This window comes from Pomacea canaliculata, linkage group LG4 (assembly GCF_003073045.1).
Source record: "Pomacea canaliculata isolate SZHN2017 linkage group LG4, ASM307304v1, whole genome shotgun sequence".
In the NCBI taxonomy this organism is placed as follows: domain Eukaryota; kingdom Metazoa; phylum Mollusca; class Gastropoda; order Architaenioglossa; family Ampullariidae; genus Pomacea; species Pomacea canaliculata.
The window spans coordinates 21,732,101-21,756,440 of NC_037593.1; the positions used below are offsets into that span (position 1 = coordinate 21,732,101).

The window sequence follows — 24,340 nt, forward strand, 5'->3', positions numbered from 1 at the left end:
AGGATGAGCAAGCTGCTGCAAAGATGTCTTTGGCGAACTTTACTACAAGATCCACAGGTCTGTAGTAGAACCTAGTAGTCTACTTCCACCTACTATCACTTGCTCCCAAGCACTTTCCCCCATTACTTATTACTTCACCGTTTATCCAATCAAAAAGCTCGTTGCTTGTGGGTGTCGATGCACTCATTTCCGCCCGAGGAGGCGTGCGAGTCCCACTAGGAGCCTAGGAAGAGAGTGTGTTTTTTTTTAATCGATCTCGCCGTCTAGACAGATGCTTGCCGTGGCATTTTGGGAAGGGGGCCAGGGATAGGCCGTATGTCTACAGGCGTGTGTCTTCAATAGGGATGTGAGAATCTAATGATTTATTACTGAAAAGTTGTCACTTAAGTGATTTTCGGTTGTATTACCATAAGCGACCAGAGAGCTGAAGAGGTGTACGGGGATGAGGGATGGTGTAATCTACTGTGCTCGAAAATCGATCAGTAAAAATCCAGCAGTATTTACTATTTCTTTCATCTGTGTTTTCAGGTCTAGTTTAGTACAAGGATTTTCACGGTTAAAAGTGCAAGAGCTACATTAACGTACAGCAGTGGTAGCAGAGGAAGGCGCTGTAAAACATAATCGATACCAGTCGTAACAGTAGCAAGGTAAGTCTTTTTTCACGCGACTTTAAACAGTTTTCATAAAGTTTACAATGTACCAGTTTATGTAAAATACATTCTAGAAATTGCAAGAATTCCTGCAAGCACGTTTGCCAAGAAGTGATCAAATCGGGTTCAGAAATCAGATATAAAAGGACAACGAACCATTTCTTCCAGCAAAATTAGAAACTTTGTATTCCTCTTGTTCATAAACAGCTTTGGGGTTAAAAGGGAAGTGCTCTTAAAAGTTGAGCAGAGTGGTATATATACTTTAATACACATACAAAGGAATAAGGATGGTAATACAGAAAATGATTCAGAGACTTGATTTTCTCACATAGTCCTTCTCTTGTTGTAGTTTGACAGCTTCAGATATTTTGGGCTATGAAAATCACCTGTTATACTTTATAACATTTACCTAATCAAATGTAAAAGTAAATCAAGTCATATTTATTTACATCCTTATAGAAACAACTTACATGATCTTTTTCTCTCATTTTGTATGTGCAAGCACCTTTTTCCTTCCATTTTGATCATATTGTGGCAAAGCTGGCGCATGGTATGTTTTCTTCAGAAAAGAAACTTGTTGCTCCTGTGCATACCTATACCATTATTATAAAGCCAATAATAAGATTAGTAAGATGGAACTAGATTTTGATTTTAGTCCAGCTAGGAGAGAGGATTCGTGCTCTAGTATTTGCTACAACAACCTTTTCAGTCCCAGAAAATATTATCATCTCACATAGAGATGGTAACAGGCATAAGGCACTAGGATCAATTAACAAAGAGGAGCTTTAGCAAAGAGTGATATAATGAATTGTGAACATGCTTTTTAGCTTGCTAGATGTGGGTTTCTGGGGTTCTTGGAGCTTTGAGCTTGCTGTTATGATGTGCATAAACTTTTTAAGCATTGTTAGTGTTGTTTAACATTATATATAACAATGTTGCTCTTTAAGGAAAACAAAATGACAAAACTATCTTTTTTTCACAGCTAATTTTTGAAAAGTGGGGCATTTGTTTTAAAGCTCCTTTCATGTTTTGATTGATATAGTTTTTATAGACTAATTGGTTGAGACTTGATAATAAATGCAAAATTTGTAAAGCACCTAGTCACTCTCCTAAGGAGCAAGCTTTTAGTAAGAACGAAACATGGACAGCATACGAGGAACAGGAAAACAAGCAAATAAAATATGAACTATAAAAGCTATAAACAACCGTACTAAACGAAGAATAGAATCAAATATAGAAAAACACAAAGAGGAACCAAATAGCAAGAACAAGAGCTGAGACTAACATGATATTGCAAAAGGAAGGGTGTGAAAAAGGACTAGCGTTATGGGAAAGGGTGTTAGGAGAAATGTTTAGGGAAGAGGTGTGTCATGTAAAGTCAGTCTTTCTATATGGATCTGAGACAAGGCATGTGACAAACACCATCACCAACAAGATTCAGACATTCGTCAACCGATGTCTGCACCATATCCTTAACATCAGTTGGCCCAAGAAGATCTCCAGCACAAACCTGAGGGAGAGAACCAGCCAAAAACCTGCCAGCCAAGACACCAAGAAACGGAAGTGGGGCTGGATCGGTCACACCTTGCGAAAGTCAGCTGACAATTTAACAAGACAAACTCTGGGCTGGAACCCACATGAGAGGCACAAGGTTGGGAGACCCAGACAAACATGGAGGAGATTGGTCCACAGTGTTGCGGAGGCAACTGGCATGACATGGTCCCAACTGGAAAGGGACGCCCAGAACTGGATCCGATGGCGTGGTGTAGTTGCGACCCTATGCTCCACTGGGGGTGATTAGGAACAAGAAGAAGAAAAATGAAAACTATGCTCTTTGGCATTTCCACAATATTCTGGATGCATTCAGTCAAGGTCGTCCTACAAACATGCTGTGCAGCAACATACATCTGGCAGGTTACAAGTAAATGTGTGATGTACGGATTTTCACAATACTTGTTGAGTCAGTTTTGCAGGTATACAGTTATGACTATCTTTTGGTCTATGGATCTCATAGACTTTCTCCAAAATAATAATTTTGTTCTGTTTGATATCTACCATACTGAGTCTACCCAAATTTTAAAAAAAGCAAAGGTATTTAATCATCTACATTGGTCTTTGCTTCTTATGGCAGTTTTGGCAGTTTATTTGATGATATTTCTACTGATGTACTGAGAGGGTTTATGTATGTCTGGCTGAGTACAGTTTTAGGGAAATGATTACTTATGTAGTTTAAATACATGGTTTATTTACAAATTAACAGTCTACACTTTTATTATTACTTGTTTTTGATAACTATCTTTGTAAAGTATAGTGAACCCAACTGTAGCTGAGGAACTGCATGCAATGAAGATCATGATTATTATATTGAAATATAATTTTTTTTGCAGGGTTAATATCATTCTTCAGCTGGAACACTGAACTTTTGGATGTCAGAAACTTTTAAAGCAACAGTTTGGAGAAAGAAAAGCTATGAGTTCAGTTGTTGAAGACTCCTAGCCTCTGCCAGTGATTTACATATTCATTACACAGGTGCACTTTGTTCCATGATCACAATGGAAAAGACATCACATTGGCTGATACATCACTTTAGTAATATCCTAGCATTAGTGTTACTTACAGGCCTTGTGGCCAGTTCGATTTCTGCAGCAGACAATGCCAAAAGAACGTACTTTGAAGAAGAGATATCTCCAAATCACAGACGCCTGAAATTTTCAGCGCAGAAAGTGACAGAACGCCGCACTCATAGTGAACGACCGAACATCGTCCTTATCCTTACAGATGATCAGGATCTTTTATTAGGTAAGCTTTATGTGTCAAGACTTTCTTATGTGAGTTGGTATCAAAAATTGTTGTTGGATGATTTGTCATTGTGTGGTGAGCAAAGAATGTACTTTCACAAACATTATTTAATGTATTTAGTTATATGTGCTACACTTTTGTACGACTGACTGCACAGTAGTTTTGTTTACACCAGTTCCTATGTTACGGGGGCTTTGACATCAATAGATAATATTTTTCATTAAAATATGGGACCGTTGTATATGTGGTCCATCATTGACTGAAATGCATGACTGTATCGTCATTATGCCATGGGGGGAAAAAATGCCAAAATGCTAGATTTTTTTGTGTGAACATTTTGTGTTTTGTGTCCATAAAGGCATGCAAATACATAAACATTTTATAACATAGAATTTATTTCTGTGATATTTGATCATAATATAGCTGCTTCTATATATTCTAAGATGGGTCTGATATGCTTGGATATTTGCTGTTGTATAACTGATATTCAACAACAGGTTCAATGAAATACATGCCTAAACTACAGAGTCTACTGGTACGACAAGGAGCATTTTTCAACTACTCCTTTGTTTCAACTCCTATGTGCTGTCCATCACGAAGCTCTCTGTTAACTGGTCTCTACACACACAATCACAATGTCCATACTAACAATGACAACTGCTCATCTCCTCAGTGGATACAGCAGTATGAACCACGTACTTTTGCAGCATTTCTACATTCATCTGGCTATAGAACAGGTAAGTGTCTTGATCTGCTTGTTACTTAAGAAATCTGCTATGCGTTTCCCATTCATTGTTCATGCCAAGGCAGATTTAATGAATATTCATTATATTGCACACACGGGAGATTATGGAAAGTTATTCAACTAAATGAACTGTATTATGACTTAAAAATCTTTTCACTGATTTATAGTACAATTTTCATGGCCTTGGAGTTCTTTTTTTCCCCCTTTAAAGTATCTGCACATTTCTGTACACGTTGTTCTGTGACTGGAGTGGATTAAGGGTGAAATGCCAAAATATGATGCTGCAGCATTGACTGCTAAAGTAGATATATGTGCGTACAAGTCACATTTAGATGGCAGATATTTCTGAAATATAACTCCAGAATGTTATAAGTTCATAGTCTTCAAAAAAAAAGAGACAACCATTTGTATTAAACTTACTGGCTGTTCATATGCAACAACACTGCACTATGTGACACCAGAAAAGTCAGAAACAGTTCTGAAACTCCATTTTTCTTGTCATCGTGTTATAGTTACTTCAAATTGTAGCAGAAATATATTTATATCCTATTCATCAAACCAATCCAGCTGAACAGGCATTACAGTATGTCTTCCTCATAACCTTATATTAAAGCTTACAGTAACTAATATTTATTTTTGTCAACCACACAGTACTTTAGATGCAAAGCTTGTTACCTATAGCCAACGGTATCGGTACTCAAGGACTACATTTTCCATATTCTATAGTGGGGAAGGCAGATACCGCTGGTGTCCTAACTGAGAGCAAACTGGTTCAATGCTTGATTAGTGTCGAAAATTTCCCCCAGTCAACCCAGTTGGCGGGAATGGGTACCTGACACCATAAAGGGTTGGGAAGGTAAGGTAGCAAGGGAGAAGAGATGGGCACTGCCATCATGTAAAGCTGGACCCAAGAAAAGCGAGGTCTTCTAACACGTCACCCCCCTTCCCCCCCCCCAAAAACGATCAACAACCTGAAAAGGTTAGGGCATGACCTTTACCTTTTTACCTTAGTGGAAATCATATTTTTAATTTCTAGTTCATCTATTTTTTTTCATTTATACAAAAACTTGTCCTACAACAAACCAGGAAAGAATAGTTTTGGTCTGAGGTGAACCAGTATTTTGATTAGGTTACTATATTTCAGCACCAGAGCAGTGCAGTAAATGTTTCAGGACTCTGATGTAGTGCAGGTATTCCATTGTAGATGGAACAGGTGAACTTGCTTTGTACAAGAGGTAGCATTTTCGAAAATGTTTTTCCTTGAATACAGAAAAGACCTTGCATCAATTCTTTTAAGTATTTCTTTTCTGTTTTCCCCCATATCTTTTTTTCTGTTATTTTCTAGCACAGCGATGTAAATTTTAGTTCTAAAAAATGAAAAATGTGGATTTTCAAATTAGAATGTGGAAAATTTAATCACTGGTTATTGATTCCATTTGCAGTGGGTAACCAGCTCTGCATCTAGAGTAGCAGGGTTAGGGTTATGAGGAAGACATTCCCTGTTCTGCTAGACTGGTTTGAGGAATGGGGTAGATGCAAAAACATATGAAAGGTATATTTCTCCTGTTATTTGAAGTAACTGTAATATGATGACATGAAGTTTCATGAATAGTTTTGTAAACTTAAAAGCATCTTTAAAAACACTTACAATCATAGTAAATGTGGTGATATTAATAAATTTTAATCCAACAATAAAAGTAGGCAATGCAAGATGGAAAATTGAATGATTTCCCATTTTCAGGGTATTTTGGTAAATATCTCAACAAATACAATGGAACATATAAACCACCTGGCTGGGATCACTGGGTGGGCTTGATACGCAACTCACGCTTCTACAATTACTCTGTCAACAACAATGGAGAAATTGTTAAGCATGGTGACAATTACTATGCTGACTACCTCACAGATCTTGTTGCCAATGACAGTGTAGCCTTTTTCAAGCACAGCAAGCAGCGCTTTCCTACCAAGTGAGTGACTGCAGTTTTAAGTGACTGTCAGCTTGACTGCATGTTACTTCATACATTTGCAGACATTTTTCTGAAATCAAAAGATTATGAAACTTTGGTGTTTTACTGTTTGTAAACTATAAGACACATCAAATGGTGATCAAATAATTTGATAATTTGAAGATATCCTAATGGTTCACAGATTGATACGCAGTTTTTGAAAAATATAAACTTTGATTGGCATGCTACAAAACTGGCAGCGGCCTTGCAAACTCTGATACCATTGGTAAGTTGTATTTGGTGTGTTATAGATAATATATGGGGTTAGCAAATTGTAGCTGCAAAGAGATGGTTGTCATTCTGCAATACATGGCTGCAGACATCATCCAATCCACCTAACTGTTGGGGATGGGTACTTTACTCCCCAGAGATTTAGGGAAGGTAAAGCAATAAGAGAGAGAGGAAGCATCACCCAAATAAACAGCTGCCCCCAAGAATACTATGGTCTCTAACACCTCGCCCACCAACACCAAAAAGTAAACCCTTTTACTTCAAAGCCTTTGTGAAAATCATCATCAGATACACATGCATTGGTAATATATCTGTACCCGTTACTGATTTTGAAAGTGGTAGATCCAACCCTGCCAATAAAATTACAGACCAAAGTGACACCAAATGCTACTTTACAATCAATAACAGAAATTTATAGAGCAGATTACATATAAATACAGCTTGAAAAACATCATTCTGTAACTTAATATATGTGTTTACACCTAAAGAAAATTTGCTTTAGCATCTTATCAGATAAAACATCTCTCACAGCAGTTGACTAAAACAAAGCATTGAGCAGTCAGTGAGTCGTCTGCTTGCATTGTTTGTTTCATAAAATGATTTGTTTATCAAAATACCTTTCAGAAATGCATGTATTTTTGTATATTTAGTTTCATGATTTCAGGGCTCTTAAAGATTTTTTTCCACTCTATATTCTGAAAGACAAAAAATGAAGCTAACAAGCAATCTTATGATGGAATCTTAAACCATTTCTAGCAAATAACAGCAGCAACTGGTGGCATAACTCTAATGACATAGTGCATACAAATTGTAGATATACTTTGCCTGCATCTGTAAAAAGATTCAAACTATTCAGTCAGTTATTTTAAAAGCCTTTTAAAATCAGATTAAGAAGAAATTAAAAGTGTTTCTGATGTTAGATATCAGTAAAATTTACAAAATTTTATTTTAAAAAAAATAGTAACAAAGTCACTTGAGTAAACTAAAATCATCCAGAAATGAAGGCCACCACAGTCAAGAAATAAAAAAATACTTTCCAATTCAGATGACAGTGCAACTTTAAAAAATTTAATGCATGAAGATTGACTCGGTCGGACATGGATTTACTCACTTTGCAGCGAAAGGATGTGTTTGAGAAAGACTGAAATCTGATTGCATAATGTAAACTAAGGGAAGTAATGAGAAATGATCCAGCTTTTATTATACATTTACTTATCATGTATTAGTTATAGTTGCCAAATTTTAAAAAAAACTAAAAAATTCAAAAATATGTCCAGAACATGCAGTCATTGTTCTAATTTTAAAATGTGACATTAGCTTATGTTAACTGCACTCAGCATAAAGCAACAAATATAAAGAAAAAGGAAAGAAAAGGAAAGAGGCACGTGGCAGTTTAAAAATTTTATGAAAACAATTCAAAATGTTTATGTCAAGCTTTACTTTTACCTCAATGTATTTTGTTGGCAGAATGTTTTTTGTTATTATTGGACAGACCAGTAATGATGGTTCTGAGTGTACCAGCTCCCCACGGGCCTGAGGATGCTGCCCCCAGTATCAACACATGTTTGTCAATAATACAGATCATAGGTAATGTTACCTCCCTTTTGGTCAAGTCTCTTACCTCTGATTCTCCCCCAGGTTTTGTATATGTTAGCCACGCATGGTTATACTGCTGTTTGATGTCTCTGTTGTTGTTATTGTTGTGATGATCTATAAGTGGGGACTAGATGTAGACCTTGTAAATTCACCTTGTAAGTTGCTGCCCTACGGAATTTCTGCATAGACATGCTGTCATTTGTTGAAAGAAAATGAACCTATTTGCCAAGCGACATAACTAGGAATTTGACTAGATGGTCACCACTTACTCGCAAATAGCAATCACACTCATCCATTCATAGTCCCATTGCCACTCATTGCACTATTGTATGTACACCCCCCAAAATTATTCCTTCCTCATACCACACACTATCCCTCTCAAAGCATCACTCCCTTTCTTTGACATGTACTATACATTACTCACACATTTCAGATTCACCATATGTCGAGAGGTGGCTGGTAGTCTGGCAATGTTGGAAGACTAAACTTTCTGTTTTAATGTACTGGTGTTTCTAACAATAGTGTCATGAACCTTTTGGTTGCTTATTTATTACTGGATAAAGTGGAAGAACACTCCCATTCTTGATTATTAATTATCTAAGAGCTTAAATTTGCCTACGTAAGTAATCCTGGTTCTATGATAGAAGGAAAGCTTTATCCTAATTTAGTTCTTCTACAAACAACTTCGCCCCCTCCACTCATCATATCATTGCTATATCAACACTTTATTCTCCATTACTTCTGTGAACAGAACTCCCAGCTGGAATTTAGCCCCCAATCCAGATAAGCAGTGGCTACTTCGACAAATTCAGCCCATGACACCCCAGTATAAAATGTTTACTGACCTGCTGCAGCGAAGACGCTTGCAAACCTTACAATCTGTGGATGATCTTGTTGAGAAGGTTTGTTGCCTTAGTTGAACACATAATGGGAAATGGGATTGTAAATTGGTACAAAGGAGTTTGAAATTATTTTCAGATTTTCTCACACCACAGATACAGCCATGCAAACATGAGTCTAACATGACTGAAAATAGAAATTGATATTGAGTAATTAAGATTTTATAATTGCAGTTTTCACTCCTCAGGGGTTTGTTATAAACCAAATGAAAGTAGAGCTAACATAATTTTGACATACTGGCAAACAGGGTGGCCATTGACATTGATACTGGTGTATTCAGCAAAGACAATTTTATCAATGTGCACAACTTATGGTAAGGAAAACAATGGAAACACTCAATATTATATCTGAACTTCTGCTGTTCAATTTCTCATCATAGTACAGATTTTTTTTTTGTTTTGTAATGAACCCCTACTTTCACCATAATGGCACCTGAAAAACTGAATTTGGTGCAGTCTTGAGTGGGGCATTGTGCAATATCTGTACAGGGTATACATTCAGAGGGGGATGTGAATGGCATCACAAACATTGTCTGTCAACTGTGTGTGCATTGTCATGTGAAGACATGACGATTTGCTTACCAGGCTAACCAGCAATTTGTCTTGAAATGCTATAACTAGCAGGAAAGCCATGCAATGACAAAAAAAGAAAGCACAAAACTAACAAAAACCAAAACTAGCAATGATTTCAAAATTAAGTTATTTGCAACTGGCCATTTTAATGAGTTTGCATCTAATTAATGCAAGTGTAAATTTATAGTAGAAAATAATGATGTTGGATAATTCTGGAAAAAAATCACTTCTTGCACAGGTATACCAAGAACTGAACTTAATAGGAGAACTGGAAAATACTTATATTATATACACATCTGATCATGGATACCACCTGGGACAATTTGGCCTTATCAAGGGCAAGTCCATGTCTTTTGACTTTGACACGCGTGTGCCACTCATTGTCAGGGGGCCTGGCATCAAGCATGGCTCAGTGTAAGTAGTGTCCAGGTAACAGTTTAATGCCAACATTATGGAGACAAAACAGTTTACTGGTAAATATGGTCAGGGAACATGTGGTAGTACATCACAGTAGAGACAGGATAAAAGGTACTGTCATGTATTGTGAAAATTGATGTCTTACTAGGTGCTTAAAAGATGTCTAGTGACCTGTTAGTGTTATTGCCACTACTCTTGGGACTACAATTTGCATTATTCTGACTACTCCCATAAGGACTAGAATTTAAAAATAGTAAGTGAATATGGGGGTGACACTGATATTTTCTGGGCAGATTTATCATATTTTCATCTGTTTATATCAAGATTCATGGGTTAGGGTTAGGCATCCACACATTCACACACTATCTTTTTTTCCTTATTGTTATTTTTAGTATAGAATACTGACAATCTGACTGTGTTTTCTAGGATATCTAATATTGTTGTGAACACTGACATTGCTCCAACAATGCTTGAAATGGGAGGTGCTGCTGTACCTGATTCTATGGATGGACTTTCTTTCTTTCGTGTTCTCAAAGGAACTAAAGAAGGTAACAGGTAAGCAAGAGAGAATTTAGCAACTGTTTAGCTGGTGATGTTATCAAGCTTTCATGCTCTCTTCTTTCTCACATTGTCTCTCTCAGCCATACCACCCCTCCCCACATCCCATACACATAGTTGTTTCTCTCTGTTTCTCAAAGTGCTTTTGTCCTGGATTTCTTTTGCCTTGTATTTCTCATACCTGCAAAACAGCATTGTTCTATGCGGCTAGAAGGATAAACTAAGACTTACTTGTAAACTGTGTTTTTGTGAACTACAACTTTTGCTAACATATATTCTTGACATTCCTACAGAAAAAAAAATCATGTGGATCAGATGCGACGAGTAGAATATTCTGTTACCTGTTGTAATTATCAAATCTACCTTATAATAGCTGAGATCATCATGCAGAATGTTACAGGACAAACTGGTTGTACAAGTTCATGTGCTTGCTTATAAACTTAACATTACAATTAACAGCATCACATATAAGAGTTGATATTCAAGGCTTTGACTTTGTACGACAGCATGGACAGTCGAGGTTTTGTGAAAACCCCAGTTGCGTGGAGAGATAGTATTCTTCTTGAAAGAGGGTAAGTTAATGTCAATAATAATCATGGCTGAGAGTGTCTGTTTTCTCCATTGTATGAGTTTCACGTTACAGTCTATCATTATAAGCGAAACCCAGACTTTTAGCACCTTAATATCATTAATATTTCAAGACTGACTAACTTCATTTATAGAATTTTTAAAAGGTCTACTCTTTTTAGACAAGCATCATTGAAATTTACAAGCATCATTGAAAAAGTATTTAAGTATGTCTTTTGTATTACCAAAGTGCCACTAGATGTTACTGATGAAGCTAAGGATGCCTTTTTTCAGGAAGGTCTCAAAGAAAATGATTAAAGACCGGATGAGAGAGGAGAAATTGACATTGATGCAACAAAGTGGCAATCAGCCTAATCTTCACCTGTACCTGAACCCAAAACAGCAGAAAGTTGCCCGTCAGTGCTCTGATCCTGAAAACCAGTACCCATGTAAACCACATCAGGTATAACAGTCTATCATAACCAAAAGGAAACAAGAAATGTTTTAAATACCTTTTAAGATAACATGTTGCAAGTGATGGGTGTCTGCAGCAAGACTTGTCTGCCTTGTCATAAACTTTGGAAACGACTAACCTTGAAAACCACCATACTGAAGAACTGAGTAAGCCACAACCCTTACAGCTAGCCATCTTATCAGTATTTACAGTTTAAACTTTCTATTACCTAATTTAATGCTGGAAAATGCTTGAAAAAGCAGAATGATGTTTTGAGGCAGGCACTTGGAGCTTATTGTAGCTTTTTCCCAATTGCAGAAGTGGTACTGTGCAATGGAATCTGGGAATGCACGTTTGTACAAGTGTCGAAATGGTGACCATACCGAGATAAATTCCATACAGAGTGACCAACCGCAGCCATGTACTTGTAGTGATGGACGGATAGGCCAGAGAGTATCTTACCCTAGAGAACATATACGCCATCGTAGATTTCTCAGGCAGCAAGCAAAAAGAAGTGAGTATTGTGACTGTTCTTGAAGCTCTGATATTATAAAGCCATAAAATTTATGACATGTTTTGTGCATCATACATTAAAAGTACATGATGCTGCAATTGACTCTTTTCTAAGGTTTTGTTAGTGATATCTACTTTCCCTTGATCTGATCTGCAAACTGCATCAGTGAAATGTAATTGGAGGTTGTTTTTGTCTAGACTTTGCAAATCTGTTATCTCACCTCAGTCACCAAAACTTAGCACCAAAAACTAAAATAAAAATAATCATAGATGAGAGTGATGTCCCTTTGCCTAATTGGCTGGAGGGGACTAGCTCTCTGTTGTTTTGTCACTGGATCTGTGTTAAGTTTTAGTGCATTTTACCGATCTGTGATGTTTGTTGCGCCATTCTTCTCTGTTCTGGACTGTTCTTCACTGCTTATTCTTCATCTTTTCTTTCAGTCAACACTTTCATCCGCTAACGGCTTGGCTTGGCCATCTTTTGGGTTTTTGGTTTATGGCTTAGCAGGATTATGAGCCTTCTTCATGACACTTAAACTTTTCTGATGTTGTAAACTAGGCTGCTCTTCAGTTTTTGGTTGAAAGACCATTCAGTTTGCTACATTTTTAGTTTAGATAATTGATGTTCAATCTTTGCGCTGCTGTGATGTCATCTGGTGATAAGATGCATTTTGTGTCATCCTGCATCTTGCTCCGTCCATGTTTCTGGTCTGTTGTTGTGTTTGGTTGGTTTGGAGAAGCTGTTGAACGTCTGCCAAAAAGCTGTGAGAAGACCTGCAGCTGTGTAGTTTTGGCTCAAGCAGCTGTATGAAAGATCAGAAACAGGACTACAAGAGAAAGAGTAATGCAGTGACAGAGTATCTGGGAGTTGCCAACTTCTTTCTGCCCAACCACAGCAAACAGTTCACATAGTCCATCAATTCCAGACTCTGTGTCTAGAGAGTTTATCGAGATTTAGGTGACATTATCTGACAATGACGTGAAGGCGATGTTCAAAGAAAAGTTGGTGGTTACCAAGAGTCAGAGCTCAAGTTGTCAGTGACACAGCCATTGTTTTGCCGATGCAGGCAATGCAGCTGCTGTTTTCAAAGCATTGCACAGAATTATTCATTAGTTTGGCATGAATCTGTGTCCTGAGGTTTTCAAGTCCATAAACCAGACCATTGTGTTTTACAACAACCACATCGCAGTGACATGTTGGCAAGTTTTATATCAGGCTCTGCTGTCAGTAGCATGTCTTCCATATCTATCTGTTCAACACCCCATCTTCCTGCTGGATCTTAACTATCAGGTTGGATCACTAAAGAAAGGAGGAATGCCTGTTCCATGACACTTAGCAATACTATTTTTATACTTCTTCTATTAATATGATGTATTAATCAATATATTTTTTAATTATATATATATAAATTAATATGATGTGCTTGCATGCCTATGTGTAAAGCACCTTCATTCTGGCTGATGCTGGAAAAAGACAGTATACAAATGTGCTATTTATCTATTATTTATAATGCTGTAATCTAAAGTTGTGACGTTTCTGTCAGTTAAGTAGCTTAGTAGATACAGAACTTTGAGTGATATGTAAAATTGTGGCAAGTATCAGAGTGAAATGCATCTGTGAACAGTCAAATTTTAAGGGGGGGGGGGAATTGGTGTTTTACGCTGTGCCAGCAACTAAGGCTATATTACGGCAAGCAGCCAGCCCTGTAAACAGATGCCACATGCAGAGAAAGAACAGCATGCCCGAGACGAGAAATGAACTCTGGGCAGCCAACCTTCACTGTATTGGTGACAGGCGCTAACCGTTGCGCCACCGGACCGCTGCTGTCAAATTTTAGGGTGATGGGGAGATGATCAAGAAGAAAAGAAAGAAAATGACTAATGACAGAATCTGTACATGTCAGGAAAAACCTGAAAATCAGTATATTTTGAAAAATGATTTCCCTTCCCCTAGAAAAGTTATCATTTGAAGAAATTCATGAAAAATCTGAGAAATGTCAAGAAATTCACTAAGATCATGGACAACCATGGCAACTGAAAGAATGCAAAGTTTCATGATAAATGTCAGGAATTTGTTTCTCTAATAGTAGTACAAACCATGTCAAATGATTAAATTAAATAATTATGCACATGCGACATGAACAAATGACCGAGTTTATTTAGTTTATTGGGCTAACATACAATAGCAAAACAGTTTGGATGATACAACATGTCACTGTACCATAGGGACAGGCTTCTTTTAAGGGAAGGGTATATTTTTGTCAATATACAACTTATCACACCAGTGGAAGTCTTCTTCTTCTTGTTCCTATTCGCACCCAGTGGAGCATAGGGCCGCAAACACACCCCGCCATCAGACACGGTTCTGGGCACCCCTTTCCAGTTGGGACCATGTCATGCCAGGTGTCTCTGCCTCACTGTGGACCGATCTCCTCCACGTCTGTCTGGGTCTCCCAACCTTGCGCCTCTCCTGTGGGTTCCAGCCCAGAGCTTGTCTTGTTAAATGTCGGCTGGCTTTAGTAAAGTGTGACCAATCCAGCCCCACTTCCGCTTCTTGATCTCTTGGCTGGCAGGTTTTTGGTTGGCTCTCTCCCATAGGTCTGTATTGGAGATCTTCTCAGACCATCTGATGTTGAGGATGTGGCGCTGACATCTGTTGACCAGTGGAATTGCTGCTACTCAGTTTTCTGTAGTTTTTTAATAAACTGAAAATCAAGGTCTTGGTAGAAAGTTTGTCCTGATTTCCTGAAAGAATATGTGCTCTTGGTCAAGGTCAGTGAAGCAGAGAACTAGCTCAAATTGAAATGATTTCCTGCCAGCTGTCAAAGAAAATCAACTTTCAGTGAGTTTCTAGATTTTGTACATGACAGCATAATTGAAATGTATTTGCACATCTCATTATTTCATTCATAAACATTGTAAGAAATTTCATTAGCATTCAAATACCTGTTATTGTCTATCATATATTTTTAATAATCGCACTTCTGTTTCAGAAGCCAAGGCCAGACTGATGCGGAAACGCCGGGCAGCGTTACATAGCTTTGATCCATATGAGACACAAGTTCAGCCTCTTGGGGCAATCGCAGGTACACCCTTCTGTCATTTAATATTTAGAGATCAGAATGTTTTCAAATAGGCAAGCAGATAAATGCAAAAAATCCATTCCCTGGAAGCGTCATACAGCATATTGTGACCACTCAGCTGAGTTCAGTGTACCACATCTACACAATACATTCTACATATTAGTATAGGTCCTTAAGTTTGTCATGTGTTCTTGTCATTTAGAAAAAACAAGAAAATAGTAAATGCCGCTTGTCATCTCCAAGTTCTTGGTTCTTCTTGGTACAATCTAAAACACTACTAACAAAGCATGATGTTCAAACCAATCAAAACAAACCAGAACTCCAGTGTTCAAAAAAATTCAAATGGAAACCTTATATCTAAGTAGGAAAAGCTTTAATTACTAAGAAAATAACTTTTAAAAAATTAGAAAGAGAAGAAAAAGTAAAAGAAGGAAAATATGCTATATATTTTATCTGAATTACAGGGTGAAGTTCTCTCTGATGCTCTAAAGCTACTTCCCATTTTATGTGACAGGTGGATTTCAGTTACGACGCTGCCGTGTGCTATCAAATGAAACAGTATTGTGTGATCAGGGTATTTACCGTGACTATGATGAGTGGCTATCACACTGGGAACAACTGGAGGACATGATCAAAGAGTATAGAAAGGTTCTTGATGACCTGAGGGTGAGGGCAGCTAAATACTAATTTGGTGATATGGTCCATGCCTGTCTGCCTTGTGCCTGACACTGATAAAAGCATCATCAGGGTGGAATGTTTGGGAGTCATAATTTTGGCATGGTATTGTGCATCACAATATTGAGGTGCACGTTTGCTGTTATTGTATAATTATGTGTTGGGTGAAAGGTTGTGGACTTGTATCTTGCTGTGGTATTCTTTGTATTTCTGGCATCAAGGGCTGTTAAAGTGGAATATTTCAACCAAAAACAATTTTGCCTCAGCTGTATCAATCCCCCTCCATAGTTGAGTTGGCTCTGCATGGACCATATCGCCCTATGTAAGACCACATCATCCCAACACTGAAAGTCGAATAGACCCAGGTCCTTAGCCTAAATGAATGCCTAAGGAGTAACACCTGTTTCATTTCAAACGAACGTTGCATATACATTTAAGAACCGCCAAACTAAAGAATAATAATGACAAAGGCTTTTTTATAAATTGATCTAAGAGAAAATGGCATCTATGCACGATTGTGAAATTTTAAATGAACATCTGCAGATACATTTAAGCTGAAGAATAATGATGAGAAAAGCTATTTTTTAAAAATATATTTAAAAGAAAATCATGTTATGCGCCATTGTGTGATATGTTCTCTGAATGTCTATTGCAGAGCGGCCATTTTTTGCTTCATACAAAGATAAAACAAAGTAGAACTTGTAGAACTTGTTCAAACAACACTTGACTCTGCTCATAATATGTGATGTTAATAACTACTCCTATCATTGGAGATCAATTCATCTTTTGAGTCTGGGTGGATTTGACTTTCGGCGTTAAAATGATATATAGTAGCTAAGACTGGAGCGATATCGTTGAGTCAAAATGACCGGTAACCCAATGAACAAGCAGTCTCTTTCAAAAGATACCTATTTTACCTATTTTACATGCTACTTCAGAGAGTTGTAATATAGGGTAAGCAGCTGGCCAGAAGTATTCAATATTAAGGTATACTTATTTTTTTACAACACATAACATTTGCCAAAAAAAGTCATAATAGAGCATAAACTGTTAGTCATAAGTCGGGTTGTGGAGGGAGTAGTAATATATATCCACCAACAATTTTTAGAGGGAAACATAATTGGGAAGGTCTTAATAAAGAGGTTTTACTTTATCTCATTGTAGGATTATCATATAAATCCATTCTGAAATTAGTAACCTACAACTCATACTTGAACTCGCAGTAAGATTCCTGTTTGTGCAGGGTGGCTGGGAGCATTATTATTTTATGGCAAATCATTTTGTAACAGATATCATTCAGCACCACCATTTTAGCTTGCTTAATCTAATAGGATTTTATTGTGTGTGTATATATATTACAGGGTATCAGGGAGCACTTACTTTCTCAAAGACCACCTGACAATTCTGATGATGGCATGGATATGGGTAATGGTGATGATGAAGATGAAGATGATTGTGACTGTGACAGTGATTGGAGGTTTGAATTTACAAGTATTATTTGTTTGGATTGTTTGATTTTGATTAGTTTTAGTACATGACTTGCTTACATAATTTTTTTAAAAAATAATTTCATTTTATTGTGGGATGTGTTTGCTAATTCTGCCCACTTGAAAAACCAAATACCTTTTTTATTTTTGTTTTGTTTCTCCTGCATATTCCTGGCCCATTGGTGTTGTTTTTGAGCATTTACAGTCCCCTTTGGTCACAACCAGGTTCCCTCACAGTTAACCATCCCTTTAATTTGTCCATGAAGACAAAGCATCATCAGAAAAAAACATTTCAATACTTCCTTATGACTGTGCACATTCATTCCTTTGACTGCTAACATTTTGTAACCAATCCTTATTTACCAGTTTGTATTTATGGATTTCATTCCAGTTTATTTTCCTTTTTTTATTACCTATTATGGGCAGAAAAATATTTAAATTTTCTTAAATCCCTAAATGGGTTAGCACTGGCATTGAATTTACAACAGCAGGCGAATGCAGCGCCAGAAACAAAGGCTGCAGAGACGATTGAGGAAACAGCAGCGAGACGAAGAACGAAATCAAAGGCGTGCACGCCTTATGAGAAAAAACAGGAAGTCTTGTAGTGGACACAGCATGAAGTGTTTTTCTCATGATGATGATCATTGGAAAACTCCTCCATACTGGACGTGTAAGTTGCTTGATGGTGGGAATTTATCCACACACATTATTTCTTCTTTTTCAGACACTGTTGAATTACATTCTTTAGCTGGAATATGAAACATATTCCAGTGTATCTGTGTTCATGTATGCTTCTATTTATGTGCATGTTTCTCACAGGTATGCCAAAGGTTGAATAAGGGTATTGTTTGCAGTTTGGCTCTTAATGATAAGATTACTCGAGCCTCATACTTTTATTGAAAAGTCTTATCATGTAAATCTTAAAATGCTAGAAAGAAGCAGACTATATACTGTTCTGGTGAAATCATAAGCAAATAAAGATATGAAAATTCACTCAGTTTTTCCTTACATTTATTGAAAGTAAATGCATCTCTTTTATTGATATCTTTGTATCCATATATTCTAGTATATGAGAACTAGTAAACATATGAATCTGACTTATTGCAGATGGGCCCTTCTGCTTCTGTTCTAATGCAAACAACAATACATACTGGTGTCTTCGCACAGTTAATCAGACCCACAACTTCCTTTACTGCGAATACATCACCAGCTTCATTACTTTTTATGATCTGCTAAAGGATCCCTTTCAGGTAACAACAAACATAATTTTATTTAATATTCAAAACAAATGTAAAAACATTGCAGTAAAGAAAATTATAGATGGGAAAATGATTGTGATGGACATGAAAGAAACAAGGTAATGGGTGCAAGAGTAAGAGTTTAGTTCCTCAAAGTAAATATTTTTTCTGTATATTGTTGACTTCTGTCATGGTTGCAGCTTTACAATGTGGCAAAGACCTTAAACTATGGTGTCCTTCAGCAACTTCATGAGCAGCTTGCAGCAGCCAAAGAATGTCGAGGCCGTGAGTGCAGGCACAAGAACCCTCAGCGTGAGTTTCTTCATTTATCAATCTGAGGTTATAGAGTGTCATGTTTTTATTGGATATCAACATGGCCAAACAAGTTAACTCTGTTGATGCTTATCTTATTTTTTTCTTCATCTGAAATGCACAACTTTGTGTCAGGCCCAATGAAAGATACTACGACGTCAATGTTGAAGGTAATGGTTGATGAAGAGTTCTGTAATGGATCTTACTTTTGTATTTATTGTGTTACCTTGGCTGCATTTTGTTAGTCTCTCACCCACCTCCCTTCCCATCCTTTCCCACCTTTCCAGTTTTTCGCCTGGCTGTGACTGTGTAGGTCTTTTTTCTCTACCTCATTTGCTTTACCAATAGAAAACCAGTCCTGTGATAAAGGTTTATTGTGTTCTTTCAATATACAGATTTTTTAAATAATTACTTGTTTTTTACTTTTTATTTATTATTTTTTGCTCATGAAACAAGTTTTTGAGTTTAATGTTTTTTTTAACCAATCATTAACTAACTGTGCTGATCAAGCTGATACTTTTGTCAGTATACTAAAGAATTTGGTACTTCCACCTTTTTCTTCTATCAGTTTTTTTCATATTATGAAAAAGAATTCTCTTTTAGTTCCTGCACCAAAGAGACGATTCAGTCCTGCACAAAATACATGGGAAACAAGCAGAGTCAACACATGCTACCTAGAAATAAGCAGAATCTGCACACACTGCTTCTCCACAATAGATTCAGAACAGTATTTTGACAAAGTCACCACAGAAGTCTCATTCCCAGACAAGGAGACAAATGCAAACTTTTATCAATAGATTTAAAAATATGATAACAGTGCTGGCATTATCCAAAAATAGTGTGTTATTAAAATATTATGAAACTATGAATGAATAAATGTATTTTATGACTGGCAATAGAGTTACCTATGTAAAAATAGTGACACACATCTGCAATGTGCACATATGCTTTGCTGACATATGGCTGTTAGAAAGTTTTTAGTCCCAGGAAAATTTCTGGCTCACATCCAAAAACCTCTCTCTTGAGATGTGCCTCATAGTTAGCAAGCTTCACTGGTGGTACCACCTGCTCAACATGTCACATTCTAGGTGACTCAGTGGCATCATGCATTGTCTGAGTAAGAAAGAACAATAGGCTGTTGGTCTGATTCCTTTTTGGCCTCCCAGTCTGCAGCCTGGCATGAATTGAAGTATGTCTTAAAATTTTCTACTTCAGATGTAGTAACCTCTTTTTCCTTTTGTGACAGCCATACCCCCATACCTTCCCCACCTGCAATTTATTTTGTAAATAGTCATGAGATGTGATACAATATCATTTGGGGTAGTACAATCCTTTGAGCACTTACCCAATGACGTGGCTGCTGGTTTCATCCTGCCTCCCTGCTGTGGATCTCTCCTTAGTTCTGGTGAAAAAAATGAAGGTGAACTCATTGTCTAGATGGGGCAAGATAGGGGTAGGTGTTGAATTTGTGTGCTCCCTGTTCATTTGTAAACTTTGACCAGTCAAAAGTGTCAAACATCTAGAGTTGGGTAGCTCCACAGTCATGTCATCTGGTAAGAACTTAAAGTAATTTTAACCAATAAAAATGGTATTTTATAGATATTCAACAGCCTTATTCTGTCATATCAGTCAGTACCACCCCCTTCATCTGCCCAAGAGAGAGAGAGATCTTTTCAGGAAAGGTGTTATTGATAAAAGTGTTGCTTCAATGAACATAACTGATCAAATGGACATGCCGTGAACAGTCAACAGAGTAAGGAAGATCATGCATGCGTGCCATCTAGATATTCAGAGGGTGGTGCAGTAAACGTAAAGAAGAAATGTCTGGCCAAATATTAAAAGAAAATGGTACCAGCATTGTGAGGCTTTCTTTTTGCCAAGGTAAGATTGCAGCAGTATGGTGTCTCACTGATCTTTATTTCTGTTGGGGTTATAGTGCGACATGATCCAGGATGGATTCCAAACTCAGGGGATGATGACAACTATGAGGAGGATGAGGATGACTTTGACGAGGATCCACCTGAAGAAGATCCAGATTTCTTTTAAACAAGAGAATGTGTCAAAACTTGGAGTTTTTACAGATGAACTCAACTTTTGGAAAGACTTAAGTCAGGAGCCACTGGTACTTGATAGTGTTTGTCTGGCAGACGTGGGAGATGGTGGGGTGTGGAGAATAAAACTGATCATGCAAATTGTTGATGATGTATGACATAGACCAAAACAAAGTGTGCATATATTTGTATATATTGAGCTAAATTAGGTTTGTAGAAATGTATTTTTGTGCAGCATGGTAATATGTAATCTGTTGCAACAACTCAGGTGAAATTGCTTTAAAAATGGTATTTTAGAGACAACTGTCATTTTTTGTGCTAAAGGCTATTGTTTTCAGGGTATGACTTTCTTACTTCAAAGCTTTCATGGGCAGATTCAGCCAGCTGATAGGTACAGCTATAACCTTTCTTAGGCAGTGTGTGTCTATGTTTGTGTGTGTGTGTCTGAGAACGAGAGAGAGAAAAACCACATGTTCATCATTCATTTTGTGTAGCATTTATTTACTATTGCTCCAAGTGCAGCAGTTTGTCATACATTACCATTGTATTAGTAGCATAACCTTTTTTCACCATGATTAGCTTTTATTGCTTGTAGATATCATCAATCAACAAACCATTACCACTGTACTGTTATTACCACTGTATTGTTAGGCATATGCCATCCTGAAAAATCATGATGACTGATCATTAATAATGAATAATAAAAGTATGATTTGTATAGCACACACTTATGCTTATAAGGAACATGCCATTAGCGTTCGAGACAAGAACAAGACATGGACAACATATGAAGGAACGGAAGGACAAACAACACTATTAATGACTAATAAAAGATAAATATAGAAAATGCAAAAAAAAAGATTCAGCTAACAAGAACAAAGTGTTGGGATTTAGCAGAGGAAGATGAGTAGGGAAGTAGCAATAAACAGAAAAGTGGGGGTGGATTGGTTGAAAAAAAAAAAAGAGTAGTATTCTGTGGACTGTTGTAGGAGTAATGCTCAAGGAAGAGGTGCGTTTTCAATGCAGATTTAAATGGATTCAGTGGTTGATAGGTGGCAGAGAGAATAAAAGGGGGAGAGTTTTACTGCATAGTAACTTAAAAATCCTGTGACTGTATGTTGTTGTTTTGACGGAATAGTGAGGATATGTTCATCAGACGAAGAAGGCAGTTGGCTGCCTGGGATGTAGGGGAAGAGAAGTTCAGAGTTCAGGGCAGGAGCCTGCAAAGGAATGAAAACAGCACAGTTTGTACTTGGTGTGAGAACTGATAGGTACTAATCTAGCAGTGTTTGGGTGATGTAACTTGCATTGATGTTCTGGTGCTTAAATTCACTAAAATTTCAACTGTTACTTATGGTTTTTCCAATTCCTTCATTCCATTTTTACTGATCCCACCAAATGCAAATACTTCAAATATTTGCAGCGTGTTCTATCTTCATTTGAATCATTTTACATTGTCTGTGACTTTAGTGTTGCAACAAAGACTATACTTACCACATTTAACCATCATAATACAAGCTTTGTCAGCATGCCAGATGATATGCAAGTGAAGTCTTATGTGCTGTATGTCATCACTTTCTGCTGACAGCTAATATGAAGATAAGATTCTTATGTTCAGCTTAAGGACACTATTGTGACTTCAGTAACACTACAGATTTTGTCTTCTTGGCCAGTTGTGTAGGTGTGTGATAAACTTCTTAGATAAGTATATTCATATAAATACATACTAAATTATGTGCATTTTGTACTTAAGGCAGTAGTGTCATTTTACATAGAAAGTCTTTTGTGTAGGATTACATAGTGTCTTCAGTGCCATGCAGATGCTTACAAAGAAGCAGAGTATAAATAGCCAGGCTTCTCTATTGTTTTGCCCTCCTACTTAGAGATGTCTCAGTGGTGCTACTGTCATACCAGCTTGCCATTTTGTGCTCTTTTACTTCGCTCACATGAATTTGTGAAAATATACACAACATATTCAGGATTTTATTCTTTTTTGAGTTCTTGTGTACACATTACAAAATTTTTATCATCTGTGTAGTGTTTACAGCTTTTTTTCAAAAAGTCTGTGAGCCAGGAGAGAGATCGCTTGCATGTCAATGCTCACATTTGGGCCAGACATTCATTCATTATAAACAAGTGCAGGCTCAAATGCTCGAAACTTGTCTGAAATGAACTTTCCATTATAGAAAAATGGATACACGTTAATGAGGATTCCATATTTGGCAACTTTCATGCATCTTTGATTTATGAAGTTGTAACTACTGTATACCTTTATGGAGCAACAATTATTGTTTCTTTTTTTGGCTTTCCTGTAGTTTGCAAACTTGGATGTAGATTACTAGATGTAACACACTTTGACCCTGTATATATGATGGTTATCCATGTAGTTTTTCCTGCCAGTGTATGCAGTAGTTAGCTATTTGTTATTATGATAATGTAAAAATATGCAGTAGCTAGCTGTTTATTATTATGAAAATGTAAAATGCATAGACAGGTGCATATTTTAGTGTATGATTTGCACATCTGCAAGATATTTTATCCACCTAATCAGCTGTTTAGGATATAACATTTATCAATAAGTATTAACAAACTAAAAAAAATACAGTTGCTGTTTGGTCTGGTATCTACAAGGATACAAAAAGTAACCACATACCATTTAGACCAGAAACTGCTGTAAGAGGCAAGTATTGAAAATGATCTGCAGAAATGTGTAAAGATTTAATATTTTCTGGAAAATATCCCATGTTTTCTAGGATCATTTCTAGATGCTTGGTATGTAAAGTAACAACTGGTAGACTCCCCTTTGAAAAAGGATCCGGGTTACTTTTTTCATGTTGTTAACAGCAGGATGGTAATGGTATGCAGCTGCTGCCAGATGATTCCCCAATCATATTGTATTCTCTCCATCTAAGCACATAGCCCCTTTTTAAATGTATGATTTTCATTTGGACAGCAAAGTGCATATTTCAGTTGATTCAGTGTAGTGGTGTGTTTGTTACAGATTTTGTAGATATTTTTTCTAAAATTACAGATGAAGATTCAAATGCTTTTCACATTTAATAGCAGTATCTTATAAAATGACTGTCTGTCAGTTAATAGTACACACAAAACAAAAAACAGATTTTGACATCAGACTGATAAAAACTTCTTCTTCGTGTATATTTACTACAAACAAAAAAACACCACCATCTTACATTCATAAAAATGACTTGCATAAAAAATAAAAGGCTTTCCTAAATCATAAATCATCTCTGTTGAAGTTATGCAGATATAGATTTTTGAACCTTGTGTAAATTTAACAAAAATGTATAATTCATTCATTTTTTAAGCACAAATTAGATACTAAAGAAAAGCTAGGGAAAATTAAGTATTGTAATATATATCCTCAGCTCAGTCACTTAATATTCAATAAACTGAATAAGTACAGAAATGGCTCTAGTTTCAATGGCATTTCACGAACACTGAAACAAACTCCATGTCACAGAA

The 24,340-nt window shown here is 36.8% G+C and overlaps 1 protein-coding gene across 1 annotated transcript; it reads left to right on the top strand.

Moving 5' to 3' along the window:
• Nucleotides 1-180: 180 nt before the first annotated feature.
• On the top strand, nucleotides 181-23,828 carry LOC112561456 (putative extracellular sulfatase Sulf-1 homolog). The gene is given in 20 exon segments (XM_025233968.1): nucleotides 181-346; nucleotides 529-647; nucleotides 3,038-3,449; nucleotides 3,947-4,186; nucleotides 5,936-6,161; nucleotides 7,924-7,973; nucleotides 7,976-8,018; nucleotides 8,779-8,929; nucleotides 9,738-9,913; nucleotides 10,343-10,471; nucleotides 10,981-11,046; nucleotides 11,336-11,504; nucleotides 11,814-12,009; nucleotides 15,002-15,094; nucleotides 15,606-15,757; nucleotides 17,128-17,243; nucleotides 17,742-17,923; nucleotides 18,361-18,503; nucleotides 18,692-18,803; nucleotides 20,740-23,828. Coding segments are annotated over 18 exon segments (2,610 nt in total). The 5' UTR covers nucleotides 181-346; nucleotides 529-647; nucleotides 3,038-3,193; the 3' UTR covers nucleotides 20,850-23,828.
• The last annotated feature ends 512 nt before the right edge of the window (nucleotides 23,829-24,340 follow it).